Source organism: Gouania willdenowi, chromosome 5, assembly GCF_900634775.1.
Source record: "Gouania willdenowi chromosome 5, fGouWil2.1, whole genome shotgun sequence".
Taxonomy (NCBI): Eukaryota; Metazoa; Chordata; class Actinopteri; order Blenniiformes; family Gobiesocidae; genus Gouania; species Gouania willdenowi.
In genome coordinates, this window is record NC_041048.1 from 9,874,879 (window position 1) to 9,900,380 (window position 25,502).

Here is a 25,502-nt window from a genome sequence, read left to right on the forward strand (position 1 = left end):
CTTTGTATGTGCCACGGGGGCCCCGAGGGGCCCCATTTTTCAAATGACTACTCCTCCGTTAATGCACGTTTTACTCGGTGGAACCGAGTCATTTGACTGAATTCTCTGGAACATGGTACGTTCTTTAAACAAGGGCTTCTGTAGTAAAAGAGAGGATGAAGCAGCTGCAGCACTGTCTGCTCTAAATATAGATGAACATTTGGCCCTTAGAAGAGTCTGGTATTATTAGAAATAACCAAGCTCTTGACTTATGCAAAGGATATTAGTGAGGGAATCCAACTTTTATTTTTTAAACAAGTGGTCAATGACGTAACCCAGAGGTTCCCAACCTTTTTTGGGTCTTGACTCCATTTCAATCTCACAAATTTCTGGCAACCCCAGAGACATTTTTATTCCTCTAGAAAAAGTTTTTGATTATGTTTAGAGGATTAGCGCACACAAAGTGACAAGATGTGCCAGCTCAGATATTTTTCTAATACACATGTCAAACTCAAGGCCCGGGGGCCAAATCCGGTCCTCTGGAGCATCCGTTCAGCCCGCAGAAGAAAGTAAAAAAGACAGACAGCATGAATTATTGTGTAAATTGTTAAATAATGTAGTTGTTGATATCTCAGAATCACCAAATTATTGAAACTCCACAATATTTTAGGGGCTTGCATTTTTCCTTTGTTTATATCGCATGAATGCAGTCATTTTTATTGAAAGTTGTGTGAAGAACTCTCAATTTTTCCATAAATCTTGCAATTTCACACAAACAATTCCACAAATTTCCTCTAAATTACTCAAAAATTGGTTACAAAATCAATATTTTTTCAAAGTGAATTGAACTGATATTGAAAACTAGGGCACAATTATATTAAATATGCTCTTTTTCCCACCTTTAATCTGTGGCCCACTTGAGATCAAACTGGTCCTTATTTGGCCCCTGAACTAAAAGGAGTTTGACACCCCTGTTCTTCTGAATTTTATTTGAAATCAAATTATATTTGAGAAAGTGAATGTATAGAATACTTACTATATGTTTCAGACTGTGTGTGGTAAAGAATAACAATTAAATAATAATCTAATAATTCGAAAATATGTACTATATCATTTTATTCAGTGTATTTTTCATTATTTACTAGAAATTTTAGGTGACCCCATTTTAATTCTCGGGGCGACCCCATGTTCTAAAACACTAATGTAACCTCACGCTGTGAGTGAAAATAAACATAAAACTTTCATTCAAGCATTTGCATAAAATATGATTTTCCCTCATTGCATTTTTTTTTGTTGGTGTTTATTATTTGCAATTCCTGCTTTAAAAATGATGAGTTACTGCAAAGGCAATCAGACCTGGTCAATATATGACTCCTGTGTTTCTAGATGTGCTCTTAAAGAAAGTCCAAAGTAGACGCCTTAGGAAATGGTAAAGGTGAAGAGTTTAGAGTGTCGGTTAGTCACTGCTCAGGTTACTCTGAGGGCGAGTGTCTTCTGCGGTCAGAGAGCTGCTTTGCAAAAAAAAGACACACAATAAAAGTCCAACAGTTTATTTTTTAGTAAAACATTGTCAGGAGATTTACAAAAACTATTCAGTGGCAACTGACTTTGTTTAGCACTGAAAAATTCACTTTTTATCCAAGAACTTACATAACATTAAGCTTTTTTTTTTAAATTGTGCATTATGTCACAAAATGTTGTTGGAGTTATTTGCACTTTTAAGACTTGGGAGGATTATGTAATAATTAGAGATGTAATCTGTGCTTCTATCTGTATTTAAGTAATAACAGCAGGTCAAGAAAGCCCGCAGACTTTAAGGCACAAGGCGAGATTGTTCAAAGACTCAAACCAACATTTTTGTTCACTTCTTGGACAAACAGAGGATTTAGTGTTAAAAAAAAAAAAAAAAGTATTTCCCAACATTCTTCGGTCCTTCAGTAGTGCTCTGGGTGGTTTTGCAAACAGCTGATGAACTCTGTGACTGGGTGGCTGTTGAAGCAAATCTGATAAACAGCAGTAAAAAGAGGAAACCTGGTGGGCAGAAAGCACAGCAGACGTGACCAAAGAAACAAGGCAAGCGTGTTGAATTACAGGCAGATTCACAGCGTTAAATCAAAGCAACACACAACACAATATGAGCTCAAGTCCCAGATTCATAAAGGACTGGGCTAGACCTAAACTGAAGAAACGACTCTCTGATCAGGCTGATTTAACCAACATTGACCAGTTTTTTCAAAGATTCAAAGATTTTTTTTCAAAGTTTACAAGCTGTTCTCTTCTATATTTTAAAAAAAACTTACATTTCCACCATATTTTTCAGTTTTAAGACCCGGTGGACGTCTGATGCTGTTGCAGGACCTTGAAGCTTCTGACCATTCAACAGTTCATTCTCTAACTGCTCGATGCTCTGAACAGAAAACAGAAACTGTGATTTATCTTTTTTCTCCTAAGAAAAGATGAATCCCAACATCAAGGTTAAAAGAGAAAGTTCTTACTTTGCCTGTTTTGGCAAAGGCTTCACCAATCTTGCGGTTTCGTCCACCGTAGCAGGTCGTGATGAGGTCAGCGATGCCACAACTTTCCAGGAAGGTTGCTGGGGAGACGGCGCAGTTTGTGCAAAAGACTTTGGCAAAGGCGATCATTTCCATCAGGCCCAGACGGATCACTGCCGCCTTGGTGTTGTCACCGAATCCCAAACCGTCGCAGAAACCTGCTCCCACCGCCACAATATTCTGCAGGAACAAGACGAGCAAAGCATGTAATATTCAATGCAATGCACTAATGCTAATCTACTAGCCTTTTGATTTATTAATTTGACTCAGTTATGTCGGGTAAGTTCTTCAAACATTCCATCGACTTTCATCCAGATCAGATCCCGATTACGCATTTCGTCAACAGGAAAGAAATGGGAGTGCCCAAATATTTTGACCTACTGTATCGTTATTAATCAGGATAGACATTTCTAACAAGCCTTTAAAGCCTGAATGATCATGGTACCATGATCAGGATCACAAAACCAGATTAGTGCCAATATCTGGCAAAGACGATATTTGGCGCTTGCCGAAGGTTTGCGCTCTTAGGGCTCGATTTGTCAAACATTTTTCAGTTTCACACAAACCAATGGTTTGAAATCTTAAGTAATTGCATCTTTAAACTTGTATTTTGAAGCCTCTATAACGACTGAAACCTGTGACATTCAAAGTTATGTTGGTATTAGAGATGTTTAATGTTCGTTTTTTGCCAATATCCGATGTGCCGATATAGTTCAACGCTAAATTCCCCTCGATGTCGATTGAGATTATATTTTACGTCTAACATCGGTTGATTATATCGATGGACCGATAGTATCGCTCATCTCTAGTGAGTATGTTTTGATGATGAAGAAAAACCTTCAGCGCTCCACAGATCTCCACAACATCTGACTCCTCTACCACCGTCACACGGAAGTTGGTGGTCTGCATCAGCTGCTTCAGCATCGGCCCATGTGCTTTGTTTTTACATCCTGCAACCAAAAAAATCCTGTTGTGGGTAAGTTATGAAAAACTTGAATATATCAACAAGAACATCAGTCATTAGGTGCTGTTTGCAAGTGTACCACTCTTAATGGATGCATATTGCCATTTACGATGTTTTCCACCCAAAATAATCCCAAGTGGCAATCAGAAACACCTACCGATTGTTGTTTCGCAGAATTTCTCGTCAGCAACCTCGTTGGCAATGTTAGCGCCCATCAGCACCGTCATGCTGATGCCCAGTTTTGCACTTACGACATCCGAGATGAGCTTCAGACCCTCTGGACCTGCATCCACTCCCTAAAGCCAAATAGATTCATGTCAGAGCTACACCAAAGGTTGATGATATAAAAATGCAAATGAGGAGGTGTCACCTTAATGAGAGACATTCCCACAGCGTCTTTCTTTATGTGGTCTTTTATGGTGTTACACACTCTCTCAATGAACTGATGAGGAACCACAAAAATCAGGACGTCGGCTCCTTTCACAGACTCTGCCAAGTCTGGAACAGCCACCTGATGATTCCAACAGACCAAAAGGAAGTACTTTGAGCTAAACCGTGTCCGTACTGAAGACACACAAAGGCACAAAGGCAGTCATGTCCTCTCACTCACCACATTGGGGGGCAACTTGTGTCCCGGAAGATATTTGACATTTTCATGGTCTGTGTTGATTATTTCTGTGAGCTTTCGTCCATTCACGTCCTCCTCAAACACCCACATGTTCACTGTGCTGTCAAACATGTCATATTTGGCTGCATTGGCACCAACTATCTTGGCAATGGCCGAACCCCTGTAGATATGACAACACATGATAATAGTATTCATGTCACTTCCTGTTAGTCAGATCTTTATTTATTTATTTATTCAGTTTATTTCCGACATGGTTGCATTCACAGAAGTTTTGTTATTCTTTTTTTTTTTTTTTTTTTGAACATGCTGAAAAAGGAGACGAGAGAAGCAGTTTGCTTATCCAAGTCCCGTCCCCTGTTTTGTACACAGAAAATTTACATCAAAGCTTGTCTCTCTGGTCAAACAGTCTGTACACAATTTCATTTTTCTTTTTTTTTTCATGGATAAATTATTTTATGTTAAGGTTTCAATTATTCAGACGACTTTTTTCTTCACGAAATGTACTTTGATCTTCTGACATGTTTCGACTGTCAAGTGCCAGTCTTCTTTAGAGGTCTGCTGATCACTTTGATGTTTTTCTGACTTCTGTTTGTCAGGAGATCAAAGTACATTTTCTAAAAAATGGCATGAATAAATGAAACATTAACATATTATTCAAAAAGAAGACAAAATGCACTTGCTGGAATTAAAATGATTGGTAACACTTTACTTGAAGTTTTATACATTAGGCTGACATTATGCTGTCATTATTATGACATGACACCTGTCAGGATGAATAGGGTGTCATGACGGCTGTCATTAAGTGTTGTTTGTTAGCCTAACCCTTTGTTACCCTAACCCCTAACCCTAGCTATATCTAACCCCACTAGATCACTACACCTAACCCAAAAATGCCATGAAAGGTGTCATAATTTAGCGAACAACACTTAATGACTCCTTATTCATGCTAATGACAGATAATGACAGCGTAAGGTCAGCTTTATGAATTAAACTTCAACAAAAGTGTGACCCAACTTTTTTTTTGATGAAATTTACATTGATCTCTCTACATGTTTCGACCGTCAACTGCCAGTCTTCTTCCGAGGCGTTTGCTGATTGCTTTGATGTTTTCAGGAGATCAAAGTAAATTTCCTTAAGAAAATGTATCTGAATGAATGAATCCTTATCATATTGTTCAAAAAGAAGACAAAATAAACTTGCTGGAATTAAAAAAGGATTTTATCCCAAAGAGCTGTAATGGAATCTCAGGCGGACAAATTGAATTTCACATGTTTTCAATCTCTTAAATCTTACAATTCTAAAATATGAAAAATCACTTAAAAAATCTTTTGCATCATTGAGAGTGTAAACTGTTGCATCCGTGTCTGAGTGAATGACTGAACTGATATAACACCACATCCACTGATTATGAAAGTCTCACTGCATTCTAAGCTAGAATAGACAGAAATCAACATTTTAAGAAGCTTGTGATCCTCTAATGTTCTTTCTCTCTGTTCTGTCTGTTCTCCTCTTTCTGTTCAAATGGATTTCATCATTGTTGATACTCACTCGTGTGGAAGTGTTGTTGTTTTCCCTGATGTTTTAGAAGGTGTGGATGTTCCTCTCGACTCCAAAGCCCACTTTTTCATACATGCACATGTTAATGCACATGCAATAGTAATGATGGTGACCTACAATTACTACCCTGTACTGACTGGATCTATGGAATGAAGTAAGTAAAAGTGGTCCTGAAATGTCCATTCCAATCCAGTGGTTGTAAATAAATATCACAGAGTGGTGATTTCCAAGCAAATGAATATGGTGATTAAAATATTTTAGTCAGATGATCCTTTTTACCCAATCAAAAAATGCCAGTTTTTTGTTCCTCTCTCCCAGAAATGGATGGACCAAAGATCAAATTTCCAGTTTCATTATAAGTATTTTATCTTCTTACATTCCTCATTTTTCAGTAATTTTGGTTAATATTTTTAAAGTCCACTCATTATTGTTCCCCCCCCCCCCCCCCCCCCCTCCCCCCCATTTCGTTAGGCATGGCACAGTTGAAAATAAAAGAACAAAACTGTAATTTGTGGCGACATTGGTAGCGTTGTCTTATACAATAACTGTTTTCATCTGATTTACAGTATATGTATGTATGTATTTGCTTTTAACTTGTGTATATAATTGTGTCTTTGCTTTTAAAATGAACTCCTGAGTCTGAAGTAAAGGATGACGATGACGATGATGATGATGATGATGATGATGATGATGATATACAGTTGTCAACAGAAAACTTAAAAAGTTTTTTACCATCATAAGATTATTTAACTCTGTTTTCTTCTTCTTCTTTTTTTTTTTTTTTTTAAAGCTGCCTGATCTGTAAATGAGCTATTTGAGGAATAATGTATATTATTACATCAGCAGTAACAGTCGTACATGCTATTTAGATAAACAATACAAATGCAAAGTTAACTATTTCATGTATGATAAAAGTGTATTTAAAACTAAATTATATGTCTCAACTTCTTTCAATGCAATGCAACATGATAGTGTTTCCTCTAAATTAGAGGAAGCTTCCAAATCTCCCTGCATGTGATTAATATCACAATAAATCAGCCCAATCAGTAATGCTTGTTATTAATGATGCTGCTTCCAGTTCCCAGTTTGATCCTCTCCTTTTACAGAACAGTTAGAAATGCAGTCCCAGTTTAGATGACTAAATGTCATGCAGGGTGGGGTGGGGTGTTCACAAAAGACCAACGCTGACTCATCACAAGTACTAACAAGCGGGCCTTTGATAAAAACCCAAAAGAATCCCCAGAAGACAATAAGAATGCACACCAGCAGCATGCTCCAGTCTAATTTATCCTACCAATGCCTCCACTCACCAGTTCCCAGATCCAACCACACAGACTTTCTTCAGTGCTGCCATGGTGCAGATAAGGTTTCCTGACAAAGCTGCTTCTGTTGAAGCTGCTGGTGCAAAGACGAGCTCAGTGTGCAGGGCAGACTGTATTTATACCCACTCCCTCCTCCTTCTCCTAGGGTCTGTCCTCTCCCATCCAACAAGGAGTAAGTCCCCCTCATTCATTGAGAGCCGCCAGCAGCAAGAATAGCTCAGGGGCCTGAAGTGCTACAGCCTGGTTTGGATCTGATTTCAACTGTGGGACCTTTTAAAAGAAAAGTTCACAGCCTGAGCTCAGATAAAGCAGCAAGTATGTTCATTCTGAAAGTAAATAAGAGGCTGCAGACAGTCTCTCTCTCTCTGTGGAGTTCCAACCAAACTAATAATAATAATAAATCAATTTTATATTGTGCTTTTTTGGACACTCAAAGACGCTTTACAGAATTAAGGGATTATTCTTTCACTCCACACTTAGTGGTGGTAAGCTACTATTGTAGCTACAGCTGCCCTGGGGCAGACTGACGGAGTCGAGGCTGCCATAGTGTGCCATGAGCCCCTCCGACCACCACCAACACTCACTCACACACTACATTCATACTAGGCAATGTGGGTAAAGTGCCTTGCCCAGGGACACAATGACAGATACCACTGAGGTGACTGTCCACCCCACTGTGGCACCTGGAATTCTCAGTTGTCTCCCATCCAACTACTAACCAATGACAGGATGGTATGGCCACAAACACAAACTATATGTTAGGCTGTGTATTTCTGTGTAATCTGTTGTTTTTTTTAAACCACTGTGCTGTGGCACACACACAGACCGTCAGCGTCACAGCAGCTCCCTACACAGCAGCAGGTCAGGTCAGAGGATGTATGTAAGGTATGTAAAACAAAACAATATAATAAAACGTACCTTTATTGATCCCCCAGAGGGGAAATTCACACATTGTAGCAACAATAGAATAGCAAACAGTAAGAACAATAAAATACCAATGTAGGATAATAGTGCAAATATACAACTGTGGGACATAAACTAGAAAAAAATATACTAATAAAATCAAATAAATTGAAATTAACATTAAAAACAAAAAAACAATTGTTTGAATGAAGGAATATGGATGGGAACTTTATTCTGTTAATATTTAACAGAATAAAGTTCAATTGTTCTTACTTTTATTCCTAACATGACATGTGTCAGTTATACAAAATATAAGTTAACATAATTGATTTGTATTCAAGACATGTATTCATTCTTTGATAATTACTGTATATTCTAAATTGCACTTAATTTGAAAAAAAAAAAAAAAAAAAATCCCTTTTTGTTCATTTGATTCCTAATAAAGCACCCATGAGAAGAATGACTGTATATTGTTAATATAGGCTATGTTTTATTTTTGAACATTTTCAGTAGGTGTTCCTCTCTTTCAATAAAAATATGTACCTTGGCTCAGAAAAGGTTGAAAAACTGCTCTAAAAAGCTTTCCTGAGACCAAATGAGATCACAGTCACTGACACACATTTTACATATTCTTTATTATAACATGAGAACATACAGAAAAATAGGTTTGGTCCATGAAAAAGTCTGCACACACACACACACTATACACACACACACACACAGGTTAAAAGCCCCACCTGATGTGTTTTTAACACCAGATGTGCCCAATGATAATCTGAACCATTTGCCTGTCCTGTCTACACCGTAGCCTATTTGTTTTAAATATGCACACGCAATAAAGTTAATGCCTTGATGCTTTCTGTCAGTGACATTATAAGATGAAACTAAAGATCAAAGAGCAGCACTCGGAGCATCATGAGCTGTCGGATACAGCAGCTCCAAAGCTTTCCTAGCCCACACAGCATGTTCTAGCTGCACACTGTGCACATGGATCATAGAGTCACACAGTCCCACTGCAGCTGTGGTTTGGTGATCCTGTTGGGCTGGGAGAGCGAGGACTAGAAAGAAATGCTTTAAGTACAAATACAGCTAATCTGAGCGTGGAAGAAGACTCAAAAAGGATCTTTTTGCTCAGTATTTACACATCTACAAAGACTAGAGGTACTCGTACTAGTTCCTTCAATTATAATCTTTACTAGCTAACAAGACAAATAAGAATAGAATACATAGTTTGGAAATAAACAGAAATGACAGTGATCAAAAAACAGAAAAATTATGATTTCTACTTAATGGCACTCTTAAATGATAACCCTTTACTTTAGGCGCAGCAGACTGTGGCACAAGTCATCAAAACATAACAAATATATTTTATAGAAAGCGACATTTGATCAACGTTAATGGTTAAAAACAACATAATAAAGCTGATCAACGGGTGAGTGTTGGGGGTGGGCTGAGAGTGCACAAAGTACAATCACTCCTTAAACCAAGAAACAAAGAGCAAAGCAGATTCAACACATTCTCATTTTAGTGACTTTCCATTTGCAGGAAAATGATACAATAAAAGGCTACGGTACAATCTGCTCACTGCTTTGCATTTGTAGAACGACACAAAGCATTAAAATAAGAGGAATGCTTCAAGGTGACAAAAGGGGGAGGGAGGGAAAAAAACCACTAAAATCTAGTCTAATAGTGAAGCCATTAGGTATCAGCCTCTCTCTGTTTTAGAGTTTAACATCCACCATCACTCAGCATCCCAGCACACAGTGGGATTCCTGCTTCCTTTAAGTGTTCCTGATGCCCAGGGCCGTCTCCAGCTCCTGTCGCCTCTGCTGCACCTGGAAGAAGAAAAAAAAAAAGCATTTCACAATTGTTTCAGATGAAGTCAAAAGGTCCGAAAAAGATTGCCAATCAAATCAAATGATTGTGTAACATTATAGGGAGATTTAAATACACGGCACATCTGTGTAAAAAATGAAAAGGGCACATGAATGGTGGATGTTTATACACCCTAAAAAAAAACTAGAGCCTGACCGATTAATCGGGCCGATTTGGCATGTCACACAGAATAATCAACATGGGTTAATATGTAACCAATGTTAAACCAATGTTGCCGCTCAAAGAGCTTTATGATTTATTCACTCAACTTATTGGTGAATTTTTTTTTCTTCTTTTTTTCAGAATATCCTAGTTGAAGTCATGAAGAAACCACTCAATGCTTTATTTTATTTTCTCTTTTCATTCTTCATTTCCCCCCTTCTTTATTCTCTTTCTTTTCTCTCTCTTTCCTTTTTTTTTTTTATTAATGTTTTAAGTAATGGTTTTGAAAGTTTTAAAAATGTAAACTTTGTGTTGAACTGGGCTCTTTTTAATGGAAAATGCCTGCCCAGAGGCCTCTTAGTTTCCAATTATTCAGAACTGCTGATCAATATAATGGTTTTCATTAACTATTGATTTCAGCAAATCAGCTGCATGTTCCAGTCAAACACACATAGGATGAGTTGGTTTCACTGTAGCGACACTCGTTAATGTCAGCTCATCTGATACAGTTTTAAAATAATTAATAATATTTTTTTAAATTTCAATTAAAATGTAGTTTAGCCCCTTGTTTTAAGTTAACTTACATGATGTATTTTTTTTAATCATTTCTAAAATTGCTTTTTAGTGTTTGCTTCAGCATCAATTTTTGACCTTTTTGTTGAACTACGATCAAACTCTACTGAAGCAAAGGTGTAACTATAAATGTGAATTAAATTAAAAAGAGGTGTTAGGACGTGAATTTATTAATTACAATCATTTTCAAAACATTTTATCCAAGGTATTTTTTTAATTGTTTATTTTATGCATTGCATGTTTTGAAAGCAGCTACATTGTTAATTAAGATCTAGTTTAATCCCTTGTTTTAGGTTAAATAACGTAACACATTATTAATTATTATTTTAATTTGCTTTTTAATGTTTGCTTCAGCATCGATTTTTGACTTTCTTTGCAAACACCCGGTAGCTGCGGATTAACCTTTTCAAAAGCTAGAAATGACTCATTGATATTGTTAAAATGTTTCTTGCTGTATACATTAATGTTCTTCTTTTATATATCAGCCAAATATCAGTATTGACCCAAAAATCCTAAATCGGTCGGCTTCTTAAAACAAAAACAAAAAAAACATAAAAAGCAAAGCCAATGTGTGCGTTGCTGCTCATTAAACTTGGAAACAATGTTCGCACACACGCAATCAGCACAACCTGATCATTTTTGCTTGGAAGGTATGCATCTAACAGGTGGATTTACAGTAGAATCTATCTGGCGACTACGATTGTGGTTCTGAAAGCTGAAAATAAAAGCCACGATCCACATTTATTTGAAGGAAAACTGAAATATTTACCTTGGAGTAGAAGTAGCGGCAGACAGCTTCCTGAGCCCATGGCTGGTAGTAGAACTCTGCTCTGCGCTCTTCTTCAGGGTTTCCTACCACGTCAGTCATAGTCTGAAGAGATAAAATATGTAGTTTAACCAAAGTGAGGGATGAGAATGAAGGAACATGGTGTTTTTTCTAAGAATGAATGGACCATAGCAGCAAGAGGGATGTGGGAGACATTTCACTGTGACTGATCTTAAACTTCTTGTGTGTGTGTGTGTGTGTCTAACCCTAACCCTTGTAACACTAATCTTAGCTGCTCTGTAATTGTTACACAGTATAACAAACATGATCTAAAAGTAATTCTAAATAAATAGACTTTGGGTTCACCAGAAATTAAATGGGGTCACGATCCAAAAGGGATTGAAAACCACTGCTTTGAATAGTTAAATAACGTGTCAAACTCGAGGCTCGGGGGCCAAATCCAGGCCTTTAGAGCAACAATTCAGCAAGCAGGAGACAGTAAAAAAAAGACATTGAAAACAAATTATTACGCACATTACCAAATAATCTAGTTGTAGTTATCTTCAATTCACCAATTTAATGAAACTCAGCAGTTTTCTTTTGTTTATATCACATGAATCATTTTTTATTACAAATTGTGGAAAGAACTAATTTTTTTTTTTTAAATTTAGCAATTTCTCACAAACAATTCCAAAAATTGGTGACAAAATCAATAATTTTTTAAGTGAAGATCCGACAGAAAATGATATTTGTTAAAATTGTTCTTTTTCCCCACCTCAAAACTGCGGCCCACTTGAGATCAAAATGGTCCATATTTGGCCCCTGAACTAAAATGAGTTTAACATCCCTGGGTTAAATGAAAGGGTTTTGTTCACAGTGTGGCGTTAAAAGGCTTTGTTTAGTTTTTTGTCATAAACTCATGGAAAAAACGTAAACTCTTACATTGTCTCAAACAAAACAGCTGAAATCTCGGAGATAATTCCTATAAAATCCCATTGACAGACGCACCTTGAGGTCTCTGCTCTGAGACTGCAGCCAGTCGTTGATGAAGCCCTGAGGATCTCTGGCAAAACTCAACATGAACTCTCTCTGGGTCTTCAGCTGGTTAATGGTCTCAATGGTCTCGTGGATCTGAGCAGATCACAGATGGGAACAGAACAGTTTTATTTGCCAAGTTGAGTTTAAAACAATACAAAAGGAATGTGACTTGGTGAATGGTGCAAAAAACAGAAACAAAAACCCAAACCAGAAACAGTATAATCATAAATATGAAACAAATATTCATAAAATGTAATAAAATATAAAATAATTAAATAAATAAATATGAATAAAATACAACTATGTGATGATAAAAAAAAAATCTTCATGCATGAAACGCTTATAAGCTACAAAGATTTCCTGCTGCCTTTTTAATCTAGGCTCATTTTAAAAAGCAGCAGAAAACTCTACAGAGCAAGTGACTAGGGGTGTGAAAAAAACTGATTTCACGATATATCACGATTGTTTTGGGTGCTGATTTTAAATTATTTTTTTTATTTAAAAAATCTATTTTTTTAATTAAAAAAAATAAATAAATATATATATATATATATATATATATATATTTAATCAATATTTTTGTGTATTTGCGCAATATTTCAGTGGTGGTTACAATGCTTTCAATGTGTTGCAATGGTTATTTGATGCACTTAATTTTATGATGGCAGTGTGCAATGCCTGCAATATTTATGTATGCACAGACATTTTATTTTCATATAATCTGTTCAGATGAATGTATAAACTGAAACAATAAAATAAATTTTTTTGTGCATTGTCAGTAAGTCAGGGTGATTTATCCTTAATGTTCTCACTTACAGTTGTTACAGTGCTATCATTATGTTGTCATGGTTACTTTGAGACTTTTACACAGTAGTTTCAGTGAACAAAAACTTGTTGCACTTTATTTCATGATGGCAGTGTGTAACACTGTATTTTCTTTTTTTCAGTTAAAATGCGCAAAAACACTAATAATAAATAATGATCTGAATGATCAATATCTTCTGATGAACATATACAGCAACTTGATTTTTCATCTTTATGTTTAATTTTGATATTAACTGGGTAGAATATTGCAATAATATTGTATCGCAACCCAAGTATCGTGATACGTATCGTATTGCAACATCGTTGCCAATACTCACCCCTACAAGTGACTAAACTCAACATCTATGAACTCTAAACAACCCGTTTAGGATTTTAATATCGTGTGATGAACAAAAACAATTTCATCACCGGTTTGTCTAATTGGTGTGATTACACCAATCCCAGCAGAGGTAACTGTAGCTAGGACGAGGTAATGGAAACTCAGCAGAGCTCAATGCTCAGGGGAACAAACGCAGACAGTAATTTTAAGGAGAAAATGTGTGAAATTGTCCTCAGCAAATTTGCGAAAAATTGAGAAGACAGAATGTAGACGAGGTGGGTTTGTAGAAAAATGACCCGGTTTGAAGAATGAACATAATCAATTTTTGATCACTCCAAGTGGCCAGATACCGATTAAAGTAGAGCGAACAGACGCTGAACAGCACAAAATGACAGAAAAGCAGAGAAAAGAAACTACACAATTCTTTGAATGATTTTCCCCTACAGAGAAGTTCGAACCATGAGAAACATTCGTCCCTCCCTAGGTAAACATTAACGGTCATTACGTTACTGCTGGTACCTTGTTGTCCAGTCCTGCTATTTCCTGCTGACTGGCTGTGGACAGAAGGAAGGAGTTCATTTGGGTCTTCAGCGTGTCGTCCACCTCCACATCGATGTCGTAGCAAGCAGTCTTCTTTTGGTCATTGGGGTCCACACTGGGAGAAATACATTAGGTCCAGTTTGAATAATGAAAGTAATCACTGATGCTGTAAATAAGGCCTAATGCAGAGTGAACATAGAGTTTTAGTATTCTGTTCAACTAAACAGTAAATGGGATTTTATTCTCATTTTTTGATATTGTTATACCCCTACAATGACAAATGAAATAAATTAGATGACAAAAATAACCTCAAAACCAATAAAAACAAATAATCCAACAACATAAATAACCAATAACAATTCAAGTTCACTTCAGTTATATTTGGAGATTTTAGATGCAGGATGATCTGAATTTGCTTAGATCGACCGATTTTCAATATTAATATTATATCGGGACTCCCGTAATTTGTTCAACTTTGCTTTGACAGATCAAGACTGAAGGCTAATATCTAACAAATACCAGGATAAAACCATCATCAAAGAGCATTCACGTCACCTACCTAGTGTACACTAAAACAAATGTCTGAACGACAAATCAATCAATCAATCTTTTATTTGTATAGCGCCAAATCATAACCAATGGTATCTCAAGACACTTTAAAGTAGAGCAGTCTTAAGGACGGACTCTTCATTTTATGGATACACACATATGCATATATACGTATATACACATACATATGTATCCCACACCCAACATGAATTCATCATGGCGGCAAGGAAAACCTTCTGTTAAGCAGCAGGAACCTTGTGTGGATCCCATTCCTATGATGAACAGCCATCCACGTTATGCTGTGTTGGGTGTGTGCAGAGGAAAGGGTGGAGACAGAGTTGTTGAGACTCTGTAACTCCACACTAAGGATCCCACGGACCTGCAAGACAAAAGCCAGAAGGAGTACAGGAGCAAACACACAAGGGAACAAGCAGACATAGAGGGAGTGTTTGAGAGAGGAATGGGACCCTCTCCGGTCCCTCTCTAACCTAAATGACCTCTCTCTTAACGCCCTCTCCAACCTCTCTCCAAACTGAAAAGTTGCTTCAGGAGCGCAGCATCGTTCTTCCTAAACCTTTACAGCATTTAAAAAACAGACAATAGACAACATGAGCAGTGGCTAACTTTGAACTAGGGCTGTGCTGTATACCGTTTCATACCAAATACCGGTATATATTTTCATTATATGAATTTTTAATATACCGCCGTACCGGTGTATTTGATTACACAACAATCGGAATGCTACGCTGTGCCGCGTTTCAGTTAGGACCCTTTTAATGGTTGCACTTCTAAATAGGAATGTAAAGAGTAGCGCTCTGGTGTTAGTTACGGTGTGTAAATGGAAAAGAAATGCATCGAAAGCTCTGAAGCTGCATGTGTGCATGTTCCTGCGTGCGCATGCCAATGCTCCAGGATGACAACACTCACAGACAGACATTATATACTTATATAATGTCTATGCTCACGGAGGCACAGTTAGCTTAGCATGTCGGCAGTTATACACAAAAACAGAGAGCAAAGGATCACAATTTGTAATTCCTATAACGTGGAAATAAGTCCTGGTAAAATAGACCATCCTAAGTCAATCTACTGCAGTAATTCATCTCTCAACCAGTAGAAAATGCTGTGAACACCTGATTATGTATGAAAAAAATATATACCGTCATATACAGTGAAACCGTTAAAATTTTGAAAAAAAACCTTGATATACATTTTTGGTCATACCGCCCAGCCTTACTTTTAACTTCTGTTTTTAGTTGAATTGGAAAACATTTAGTAGGTAGTGTAAATGATTTAGGCTTTGTTTAATGGAAAGAAACCATTTGGCCTTTCACAATATAATCACCATCTGTCTACCTTTAAAAAACCAAAGGTAGACAGAAAAACATTAGTAGAACCTGATGTTACCTGATAACGTGGTTTATTATGATGGGCTCTGGGGGCATGAGGAGGGCATGTAAACGCTGAGGAATCTCTGAGAACTTCATGCGATGTGCCTCAAAAATCTGAAAAAGAAACAGTTGCGATGTTGCAAATGGGCCAATAGTGTGGGCCATTTCTAACAATGAAACCAAACAGTGACTTGGAAACATTACAACAATGTAAAATGTGTGTGTTGTTTTTGAAGCTACACAATGTTTGTGTGTGTGTGAAAGGACTAACACACCTGCTGCAGATATTTGTCACAGTTGATGAACTCGCGTTCGTGTGGGTCTTGCAGTTTGTGAGTTTTGACATACTGCCACAGGGCCTGGATGATGACCGGTCGGGTCTGAGTGTGGATGCCCAACATACGAGCCAGTCGGGGGTCCAGCTTAAACTGAGGAGGCTGCGTGACAAAAAAAGAAAATAAAATGAGAGTTGAACCACAAGATGAATCTAAACTCATCTGGTAATAAAGTAATAAAGTTATTTTACCTGGTAGTCCAACATGAGGAGGACGGTGCAGCGAACACCAACGTCACCAGGCCTTTTTACCTGGAAGCCATCGGTTTCCTGGGTGGTTGCAGTCCTGTGCCACTAAAGTTGTAATAGTAATGTTTATTACAAAAAAACCTGATTAATCACTTAATTATCATTTTCTTCCTTATTATAAAATATACAGCAACCTCTTTTGTGTTTTTTTTTTTAAAACTGGCTGAAAAAGAAGGACCGCAGAAAATATTTTGAAATCTAAGGAAGGAAAAAAAAAATCTCTAAAATATTAAATAGTCAGAAAGCAATTAAAATATTTAGAAAAACTAAATGTATAAACATCAGCAGATCAGTTTAATTTTCTTACCTCTACTAGGTGATTGTCTGGACCATATAAATCCTTATCCAGCTCTATCACCAGGGACTTGAAGAAGGAGGAAAACTTTCTTTTCTGTTTGGTGGCTTCATATTTAGACACAGCCGTCTGCAAACAACAGTTCCAGTAATCAATCAATGTGAACTAATTAAAAATACTCTCAGTTTGTTGAATTTGGTTTATTACATCATAAATATCCAAAAGTAGACTAATGAATTAAACGTGACCCAGTCACAAAAATAGTAGTTTCTCTTTGTGTGCGTGCCACAATAACTTCCGCGTTCTTTTTGTGCTGCAGACACGACTTTCAAACTCGATGCGTTTTAATTGGAAGTTATTACCTGTGACTGCGTCTTATTACGAAAAAACTATACTCAGGGTTTGGGTTATGGTGACAACTAACACTAAAATGCATTGCTAGCAGTCTCCACCAGGAAGCGCCACAACATTATGTGATGCACAACATGAACTAAGCAAGTATAAAACAAGAAGATGAAATCGTGTTAATCAAAGTCCGTTTAGTGTCAATGTCATGAACTTTGTGAAAATGGGCCGTATTAATGTATTAAATCAAATGATAATGGGAGCTGGCTTACATCTTCCAGAAGACGCCCTTCAACACGGAGCTCCCATGATGCAACTGTGCCTTCTCCATCCTCTGCGTCTGGCTTTGCCGGGTTAAAGGTGTTGGATATAAAGATTCGAAGCTTTCTTTTTTGCTGAAAAAAACCACAAGTATAAGAAGAAAAAGTTTGAAATTAATTTACCATTTGTTACTAACTTTTATCACATTTAGAAATACATGCATTGAGCCCATTTTTACAGCTGTAAACATTAAAAAATATTTATGTGCAGGGTTTTGCCAAATATTTTGGCAGATAATTACATCTGAAAGGGATCTGGTTCAATTTGCAATCCCTTGAGTCACTAAATGATTTTGCAGGTAAAAATTACATTTAAATAGAAAAAACAAAAGGAGCACAACATGGATGGGTTTTCATAAAAACAAACCTTAATTGGCCTTTTAAGGGCTTCCTGAATGTCGAGCCTCTTGCGCATAATGGTCTGGTCCAGCTTCCTCTCGAAAGCCAGAAGATCCATGTAAGCCTGAGACTCTGGAACCAGTTCCCTGATCTGAGTGCAAAAGAAAATGTGATGACTTCAGGAATTATAACACAATGAACAAAGAGTTGAACATTGACAACCAAGCACTCAATGTGGGTGCAGCATTTACCATGGAAACTGTCATGATCAAAATAAAAAAAAATGCTCTGTGCTCTATGGACTGAACGACTGCTTACCCTTTGAGGTAGAATTTTATCAGCCATTTTCTTCTTCTTTGTACTGTGAATACAAAACATTCAAAAACAAAATAAATGTCAGTAGTAATAGGAGTAGGTCAGAAACACATCAGCAAAAAACACAATCGAGTACGTTTATTCTTTTTTAGATTTATACCAACACACCAGGAAGTCAGACAGACACATCATGAATCATTTGTAGAATAAAGGTCAGTTTGAAAGAAGTTTCAAATTTGGCTGTTGCTATTGGTTCGGACCCGGACCTCAGACAAACCTGACTATAACTCCGGCGCGTCCTCATGCGCAGTAAGCCGAATGCCGGTAATTCCGTCACTGCCGGACCCGTGTCCTTCTAGCTATTATTCTGTCAGTTTTATTTTAGCCCTAACCCAAACTCTATCCCAGGAAATACCCTCAAATGTTTCTTTTTTTTCCATATATGTATTTTTAAAGGTGGAATTTGAAGTGTTAAGTTAAAATGAAAAAATTAAATATGTCAGAAGTGGGATTTGAACCCACACCAGCAGAAGGAAGAATCCTTGAGTCTAGCGCCTTAGACCACTCGGCCTTCCTGACACAGTGCCGGAACTATAGTCAGGTTTGTCTGAGGTCCGCGTCCAGAACTCTAGACACTTCGTTCAAATTTTCTCAGTTGAAAAAAGGGTTAATGGCAGTTTTGATAATACATGAACAAGAACTCACTGCTGGTTGCGATTCTGCTGCTGAACCTGCTGAATCTGTTGGGGCGCCGGCCTCTTCCGAGACGGGTCCATGACGCCTGGCATCCCAGGCCGGGACACAGGGCTGTTTCCATACCCTGGAGGGCCCATGGCCGGTCCCTGTGGGGTCATACGGCTGGATGGAGGCATGCCAGGTCTCTGCAGGGGAATTATTTAAAATATTTGGTTAAAAATAGGATACTAACAGTCAAATGACTTTTCCAATAATAAAAAATAAACATATTCAGCCAAACAAATTTTTGGCATTATGTATCTGCAGCTTGCCAACACATACATAAAAATAGTTTCTAGAAGAATGTCAAAAAGTTGAAAGAAAAAACTTGTGGTTTCTTCAGCAATGGCAGATATCACAAAATAGAACCAGGCTGATAGAAATGAAAGGTGTCAACTTATGTAAAAATGTGAGCACTTAATGTGAGGAGATGTCTTGGAGAAAACACTGTACTTTTCACTTTAATGTGGAGTCGAATCCACACGGAACTGAAGCTCAGAATTTTTGGGGAATATTCAAAAACTTTTTTCATGGGAATTATTTATTAGAATTAACCAGAAATTGGGAATAATTTTAAACAACTATCATCATAGAAATATTAGCATCCATGCAAAACACAATTAAAAACAGAACATTTCCACTAGGGTGGAAAAATTCATCCTCAGTTATTTAAAATTATTCACAATTTCCAGTTAATTCCAATAAATACCTCCCATTAAAAGTGAAAATTTCTGATATCACAGACCTTAAGTTTCTGTAAAAATATACCTGAAATATTCTGACTCTTTTCACTCCTAGTCCTTTGTAAAAAATGTGGGTTGTAGAGATAACACACAATACAGCAAGATTAATCTGTGACCCACATTTATTTAAATTAGAATCTATGAGTTAAAATTGGTTTATAGTGCAGCCCTGATTGTAATTTTTATAAACATTTGGGTTATAGTTCATGCATTTTTTTATATATTTATGTCATACCAAAAAAGACACTGGCAGCCTAGAAGTATATCAGTAGAAATATAAGTAAATATGTATCTAGACTCAGGGCTCCCAGTCCAAACACGGGCTTCCTTTTCTACTTAGATTGAAAGACTTATTGTGTTTTATCACACACACCTTTTAAGATCAAAAGCAATTTAACATTAAGCAATAATGCCAGCTACAACCACTAAAGTCAACTCACCAGGCCAAGTGCAAGGAATTCAAACAGGCGACTTCTCATATTTGACTGCATCGATATGAACCAGCACAACAAAATAAATGAAATCTCTGATAGTAGCGTTCCTCCTGAAGTCAGTCTGACGCCGCACAGATAAAACCTAAAAGAGCTTTTCTCAAAAGCTTTGGTAAAGTGGAGATGGAGCACGAGAGTCCAACACTGACTCCATCAAAATGAAACGGATGAATAAGCCGTTTCCATGCAGCTAAGTGTGGGCAGAAAAGAACTAGGAGTGAGTGCTTTCTGCACTACAGCCGAAGATAACCTTGGTTTGCAACACAACAACTGGAAATATGAAGCATTCAGAGAATGAAGGCTTTTCACTATATTGTGAAAGGCAGCTCATGAGTGAATGCTGCCAAGGATACGAAAGAGAAAAAAACGTGAAGCAATCTTTTCAACAAACCGTTCCAGAGTAGCTGTAGCTAAGCAGCAGGTTTAAAGGGAAAGCATCACTTAATATTAAAGGCAGGGTAGGTAATTTTCGAACACTAACATGATTTTGAATGTAGCATCACTGATTTTTTCAGCCAAAATAATTCACATGTAATTCGTGTAATGATGTTATATGGACATTTTTGTTATTCCATCATAACAAGCCTGCTTTATAGGTCTGTTTTTAACGAAAAATGTCAGGGCAAAAGGAGGAAATATAATTGGAAAATGTATGTGAGACGTGTGAGGTTTTTTTCTTGCCCACACAGTTAAGTAGAAGCTATCAAAATAAACTAGTGTATTTTGGCTTATTTACACTGAAATGATAAATATTTACATCTCCTTGTGAACTTTTTATTGAACAAAATCAATAAAAACAAACATTTACGTAAACAAACAAAAGTCCCATGTGTTGCACATTAAAGGCACTGTATGTAGTTTGCACTATTAATGAATTAATAAAGTCATTACAATTACAATCCAACTTTTGTTGCCAGAACCTTACCTGCCTGTGACACACATACTGTTGCTCCTAAGCAGTGATTACTCACGCAATCCACCTGCTGGGGTTTAGGCAGAGATGGTACAAACTCTCTGTATACTACGTATGACTACTTTGTACCGACTTTCATTTAAACAAATGTGTTGTGCTATTTTTTTGTTGGCCATGGCTATTCATACGGAAACATACCTATCGACTCCCCCTCTATCCGTACGGAGCGCACCCTCATTGGCCATTTTAGGTGACGCCATATGTGTACCACGTGACATTAAGTATCGTCAGTTTTATTTTAGCTCATATTTATTTTTAGCTAACCCTAAACCAGGAAATACCCTAAAATGTTAATATTTTTCATATATGTATTTTTAAAGGTAGAATTTGCCGTGTTAAATATGTTAAAATGAAAAAACAATTATGACAAAAGCGGGATTCAAACCCACGGCAGCGGAAGGGAGATTTCTTGAGTCAGGCAAGGTACGTACGTTTTTGTCAATTGTTCCAGGTTCTATGGATATGTTTCTGTATGAGAAAACAGTATAATAAACCCACTTTAAACTATTGATCAGAAAAGGCCAAATATGATTTGTGTATGTTGACCTATTATCCGGAGACACAGATAAAAGATGCTGATGCCTTCTTTCCAAAACAGTGAGTCTATGCTGACATGCTAGGTTAGCTTGACTAAACTGTAGGGATGTAACGATTCACTCAACTCCCGATACGATTCGATTCACGATACTGGGTTCACGATACGATTCTCTCACGATTTATTTTACAAAATGGGACTGTATATAAATGACTGAAAAAAATTCCTTTATTTTTTTGGGAAAATACTGTACTATTTTCCATTGTCAAAAGAATCCCTTGATAAACTATTCAAAACAATGCGATTTAACTAAAAATAAATCTTGAATGAAATAAATAAAGGAATAATACAAATGAAGAAGAAGCTTATTATTTAAATTCTGGTTCTATAGTAAACAATACAAAACTGCATAATAGTTCTTTTCTTTTTAAAAGTGCAACTGAAAATTTATTTTGTGCCTTAACAATTGGACTTAAAAAAAAACAAAAAAAAAAAAAAAAAAACAGTAATTTTACTGTATTTAGGTCAGATATTTGTTTGAACCAGCAGAGGGCGCTGGTAACCCAGTGGTCGGTTGGCATGCAGATATTTTGCAGTGAAGAAGAGATGCTATCTAGCAGGCAGAGCTAATAGAAAAACGTGACTTTTACAGATATTCACGTAATATTACAGATATTCTTTCGGTGCTAAAGGGGTAAGGAATCATTTATGAATATGTTTAAGTGTAGAAGACAGCCAGAAAGAAAGTATTAGCAGATTTCGCTCGCCGCCAACACTTCTGGGTAGCGCCCTCTGCTGGTTAAAAAAAGTACTGCGATTCAATTTTCACAGCATCGATGTGAATCGTTATACCTATGAATCGATTTTAAACTGCCTTACGATTAATCGTTACATCCCTACTAAACTGTTTATTCAAATTAGATCCGCTCCACTCCAGACCCCACCTCTCATTGGGGATGAGAATCTTTGTGTGTCTCACGATTCTATTCCGATTCTTAGGGTCACGATTCGATTTAAAATTGATTCTCGATTCAACCGGTTCTTGATTCAAAAATTGATACAATGCATAGGGTGTTAAGGCAAATTATGACATCAAAACAATACAGTTTGCATAAGATAATTTTAAATAAACTGATTACAATGATGTAACCACACAAAGGCAAACTTAAGGCAAAGAGAAAAATTTATTCATACTAAACAAATAAAAACTTACTTACTGCCCTATAAAATAAAGCTGTCTGTTTTTCGTATAGCGCAGCGGTGCTCCACGAGATCGTGATCAGCTTTAATCATCCTCACCTGCTCAGTGTTCGAACTATTGTGCCTGGCTAACTAAGAATAACTCAGTCCGTGTTGTCCTTTAGTTCTTTTTATTCCAGCCTTTTGTCCGTGCCTCGTAGGTACACATTCACAGTCAGCAAGCTACCTCAAGTACAACCATTTCAGTGGGAACTTCTGGTTGATCAAAACTTAGTCCATTGAGTATCACGAAATTAGGCAGCGGCTGCCACACAATTTCAAATGCAGGTCATATATTAATTTTACAAAACTGCTGTATAAAAATCTTTACAGCACATTGAAATTTAGTTCCCATTATCCCTGTGAACCAGATTGGTCATAAATACAGGTTTTCACTGCAACATTACACATGTTAGGGAGAATCTGCCCTTTTCGCTTCAACCATTAATGTTATGATCAATGTCTGTGTGGGAGAAACATCTACATATTAAAAGGACACTGATGGGAGGCCAAACAACACTTTGCGAATTTGAGACATTACTGAGATAACGTACAAGCAATTGTTATTTTCATATCGCAGCTTTAACCACTCAACGATAACAATGAATACCAGGCAAGTTTCAACTATCGGATTAATCGCTCCAATAGTCGATAAGAAGCTAACTATTTGCATAGGTATTGACGTACTGCTGTAATGAGCACGAAGATGATCCTAAAACTGTAAGTATTTATAATGGGAAGACTGGTCAAAGAAAAGGAGAAAAACAGTGTTCTTGTTTTTAAAAGTTAAGACAGATAGCTGGGTACAGCTAGCCTGGTTAGCAAGCTGAGCTAAGCAGTTGTAAAGATTAGGAGGCGAGCGTTAATGCTAGCAAGCGGGATGGTTAGCACATTCAAACTATAAACAAACTTAAGTAAGTTTGCGAAGCTGTAAAATGCTTCTCATAAAGCCCCCGACTTAACTATGTCACCGCAGACTTTAACACCCCGCAGCAACTGCTTCGGAGCTTGGGCTAAGCAGGCGGTAACAATGCGGCGTAGCTGGGCTTTGTTCTAGCGGAAAGGCTAATGTCGTTAGCAAAGATGAAGCTACAGCTCACCGGGTACCCAGGCCCCGGCATCGGAGACCGGTACATGTGGTTCTGCGCCGCCGATGATGGGCCCATTCTTCCAGAGGGAGTCCCTGGACCCATGCCCGGTCCCGCACCAGGCACTGGTGGTCCTGGGCCCATTCCTCCGCCGCCACCACCAGTGGGTGCCGACTGAAACCCCCCTCTGGCCGCCATCTCTTCTCTGTCCGAGTGTCGCTGCTGGTGCCGGAGACGACGATATATCGCGAGAACAAACAGCGAGATTTGGTGAACATTAAACAGCTACAGCGTCCCCTGGTGTTCATTTAAGTTACTACAACCAAATACTACAATGGAATGAAAGGAAACGTTATGATAAATATTTACTATGTAGAGTTTAATACATAATACATTTAAAGCACGTTTTACTAAGTTGTATTCCAATTGGTAATAATAATACATTTTATTTATGGGCACTTTTTCTAAAAACCCAAAGACACCTTACAAGCAGAGTTAAAAAGATAACAATACAAGACATAAAAATTAGAGATCTAATTTTTTTTTCCATTAAAATTTTTTTTAAATAAAAACAGAAGTTTTGTAGTGGGATGGATGGAAATCAGAGTGAGTAGGCTTGATACTTACTAATTAGTAATGATAAGTAGAAATAACTATACACAGTCATTAATGAAAGTTAAACATTGTTACTGGCTTCAGGTGTGATTTCTATATCGCCAGTGCCTGCTATTTGCTACTGGTCAGTATAAACAAGCATCACATGCTTGAAATAAAATCCTTTTATCCACATTTTTAAAAGGCTGCCAACAATGTTGTGTGGTCCATTTTTTTTTTTCAATTCTTAAAAAATTATGTAAATTGTGGCTTTTTCCTCCTGCTTTTTGTGTTTTTTGAATGCACATAAAGGAAATAAACACGTGTATAACAAAAATGTTTCTAATTGCAACAATTTCTGGGAGAAATGGTGTATTTTATGGAATAATTTCAGGGGTTAGTAAATAACGCTTGATGTTGTGTACGTAATTTTACCACTGCAGGCAATGGAAAATAAAGAAAAAGGATAATTATAGACTTTATTATAGGCTGGAGAGGAATTAATTACACAAAAACTTAAGAAGAAGCTATAAAAAATGTACAAAGGACACATATGACATTCTATCCTCTATGACCATTTCTGGCAGTAACATTCTTAAACATGTGTCTCCAAACTTAGGTCCCTGACTCGCAGTGAATTGCAAGTTTAAGATGACGCTGTCCTCAAATGTTATGTTGTCTTCTTCTTCTTCTTCTTCTTCTTCTTCTTCTTCTTCTTCTTCTTCTTCTTCTTCTTCTCCTTCTTCTTCTTCACTGAACAATCCCCGTCTGTGTACCCAGTCTTGAAAATATTCCTCTCATCATAGCAATTTCATTTCATAGCAGCAAAATTGTCATGTCAATCACATGACCAATTACCAAAATAAGCAAGGAAAAACAAAGGTGATGACTATTTCAAATGACTTCTGATTTAACACATGAATAAACACAGTGCTAGTCCTGCAAGTAAAGTCACTAAATCTGC

General features: G+C 37.1%; 2 protein-coding genes across 3 annotated transcripts; both read right to left on the bottom strand.

Annotated features, from left to right (window-relative positions):
* Positions 1 to 1,513: 1,513 nt before the first annotated feature.
* LOC114463250 (glycerol-3-phosphate dehydrogenase [NAD(+)], cytoplasmic-like) lies at positions 1,514 to 7,147 on the bottom strand. Its single transcript, XM_028446669.1, has 8 exons — positions 6,991 to 7,147; positions 4,106 to 4,283; positions 3,866 to 4,006; positions 3,653 to 3,791; positions 3,369 to 3,481; positions 2,475 to 2,711; positions 2,280 to 2,386; positions 1,514 to 2,010 (listed from the first exon to the last, which is right to left on the bottom strand). Exons 1-8 carry the CDS (start codon positions 7,032 to 7,034, stop codon positions 1,914 to 1,916), a joined length of 1,056 nt encoding a protein of 351 aa, XP_028302470.1. The 5' UTR covers positions 7,035 to 7,147; the 3' UTR covers positions 1,514 to 1,913.
* A 1,374-nt stretch (positions 7,148 to 8,521) lies between these two features.
* On the bottom strand, positions 8,522 to 24,180 carry smarcd1 (SWI/SNF related BAF chromatin remodeling complex subunit D1). 2 transcript variants are annotated; one of them, XM_028446066.1, is made up of 13 exons: positions 23,957 to 24,180; positions 18,846 to 19,021; positions 18,144 to 18,186; positions 17,854 to 17,976; positions 17,439 to 17,561; positions 16,834 to 16,950; positions 16,470 to 16,571; positions 16,219 to 16,380; positions 15,960 to 16,057; positions 13,983 to 14,118; positions 12,290 to 12,412; positions 11,285 to 11,386; positions 8,522 to 9,740 (listed from the first exon to the last, which is right to left on the bottom strand). In XM_028446066.1, the coding sequence occupies exons 1-13, from the start codon at positions 24,140 to 24,142 to the stop codon at positions 9,687 to 9,689; spliced, it is 1,545 nt and encodes a 514-aa protein (XP_028301867.1). In that variant the 5' UTR covers positions 24,143 to 24,180; the 3' UTR covers positions 8,522 to 9,686. The 2 variants fall into 2 exon arrangements, with proteins under 2 accessions (XP_028301867.1, XP_028301868.1); XM_028446067.1 differs by lacking the exon at positions 23,957 to 24,180 and adding an exon at positions 20,059 to 20,392.
* Positions 24,181 to 25,502: the final 1,322 nt, after the last annotated feature.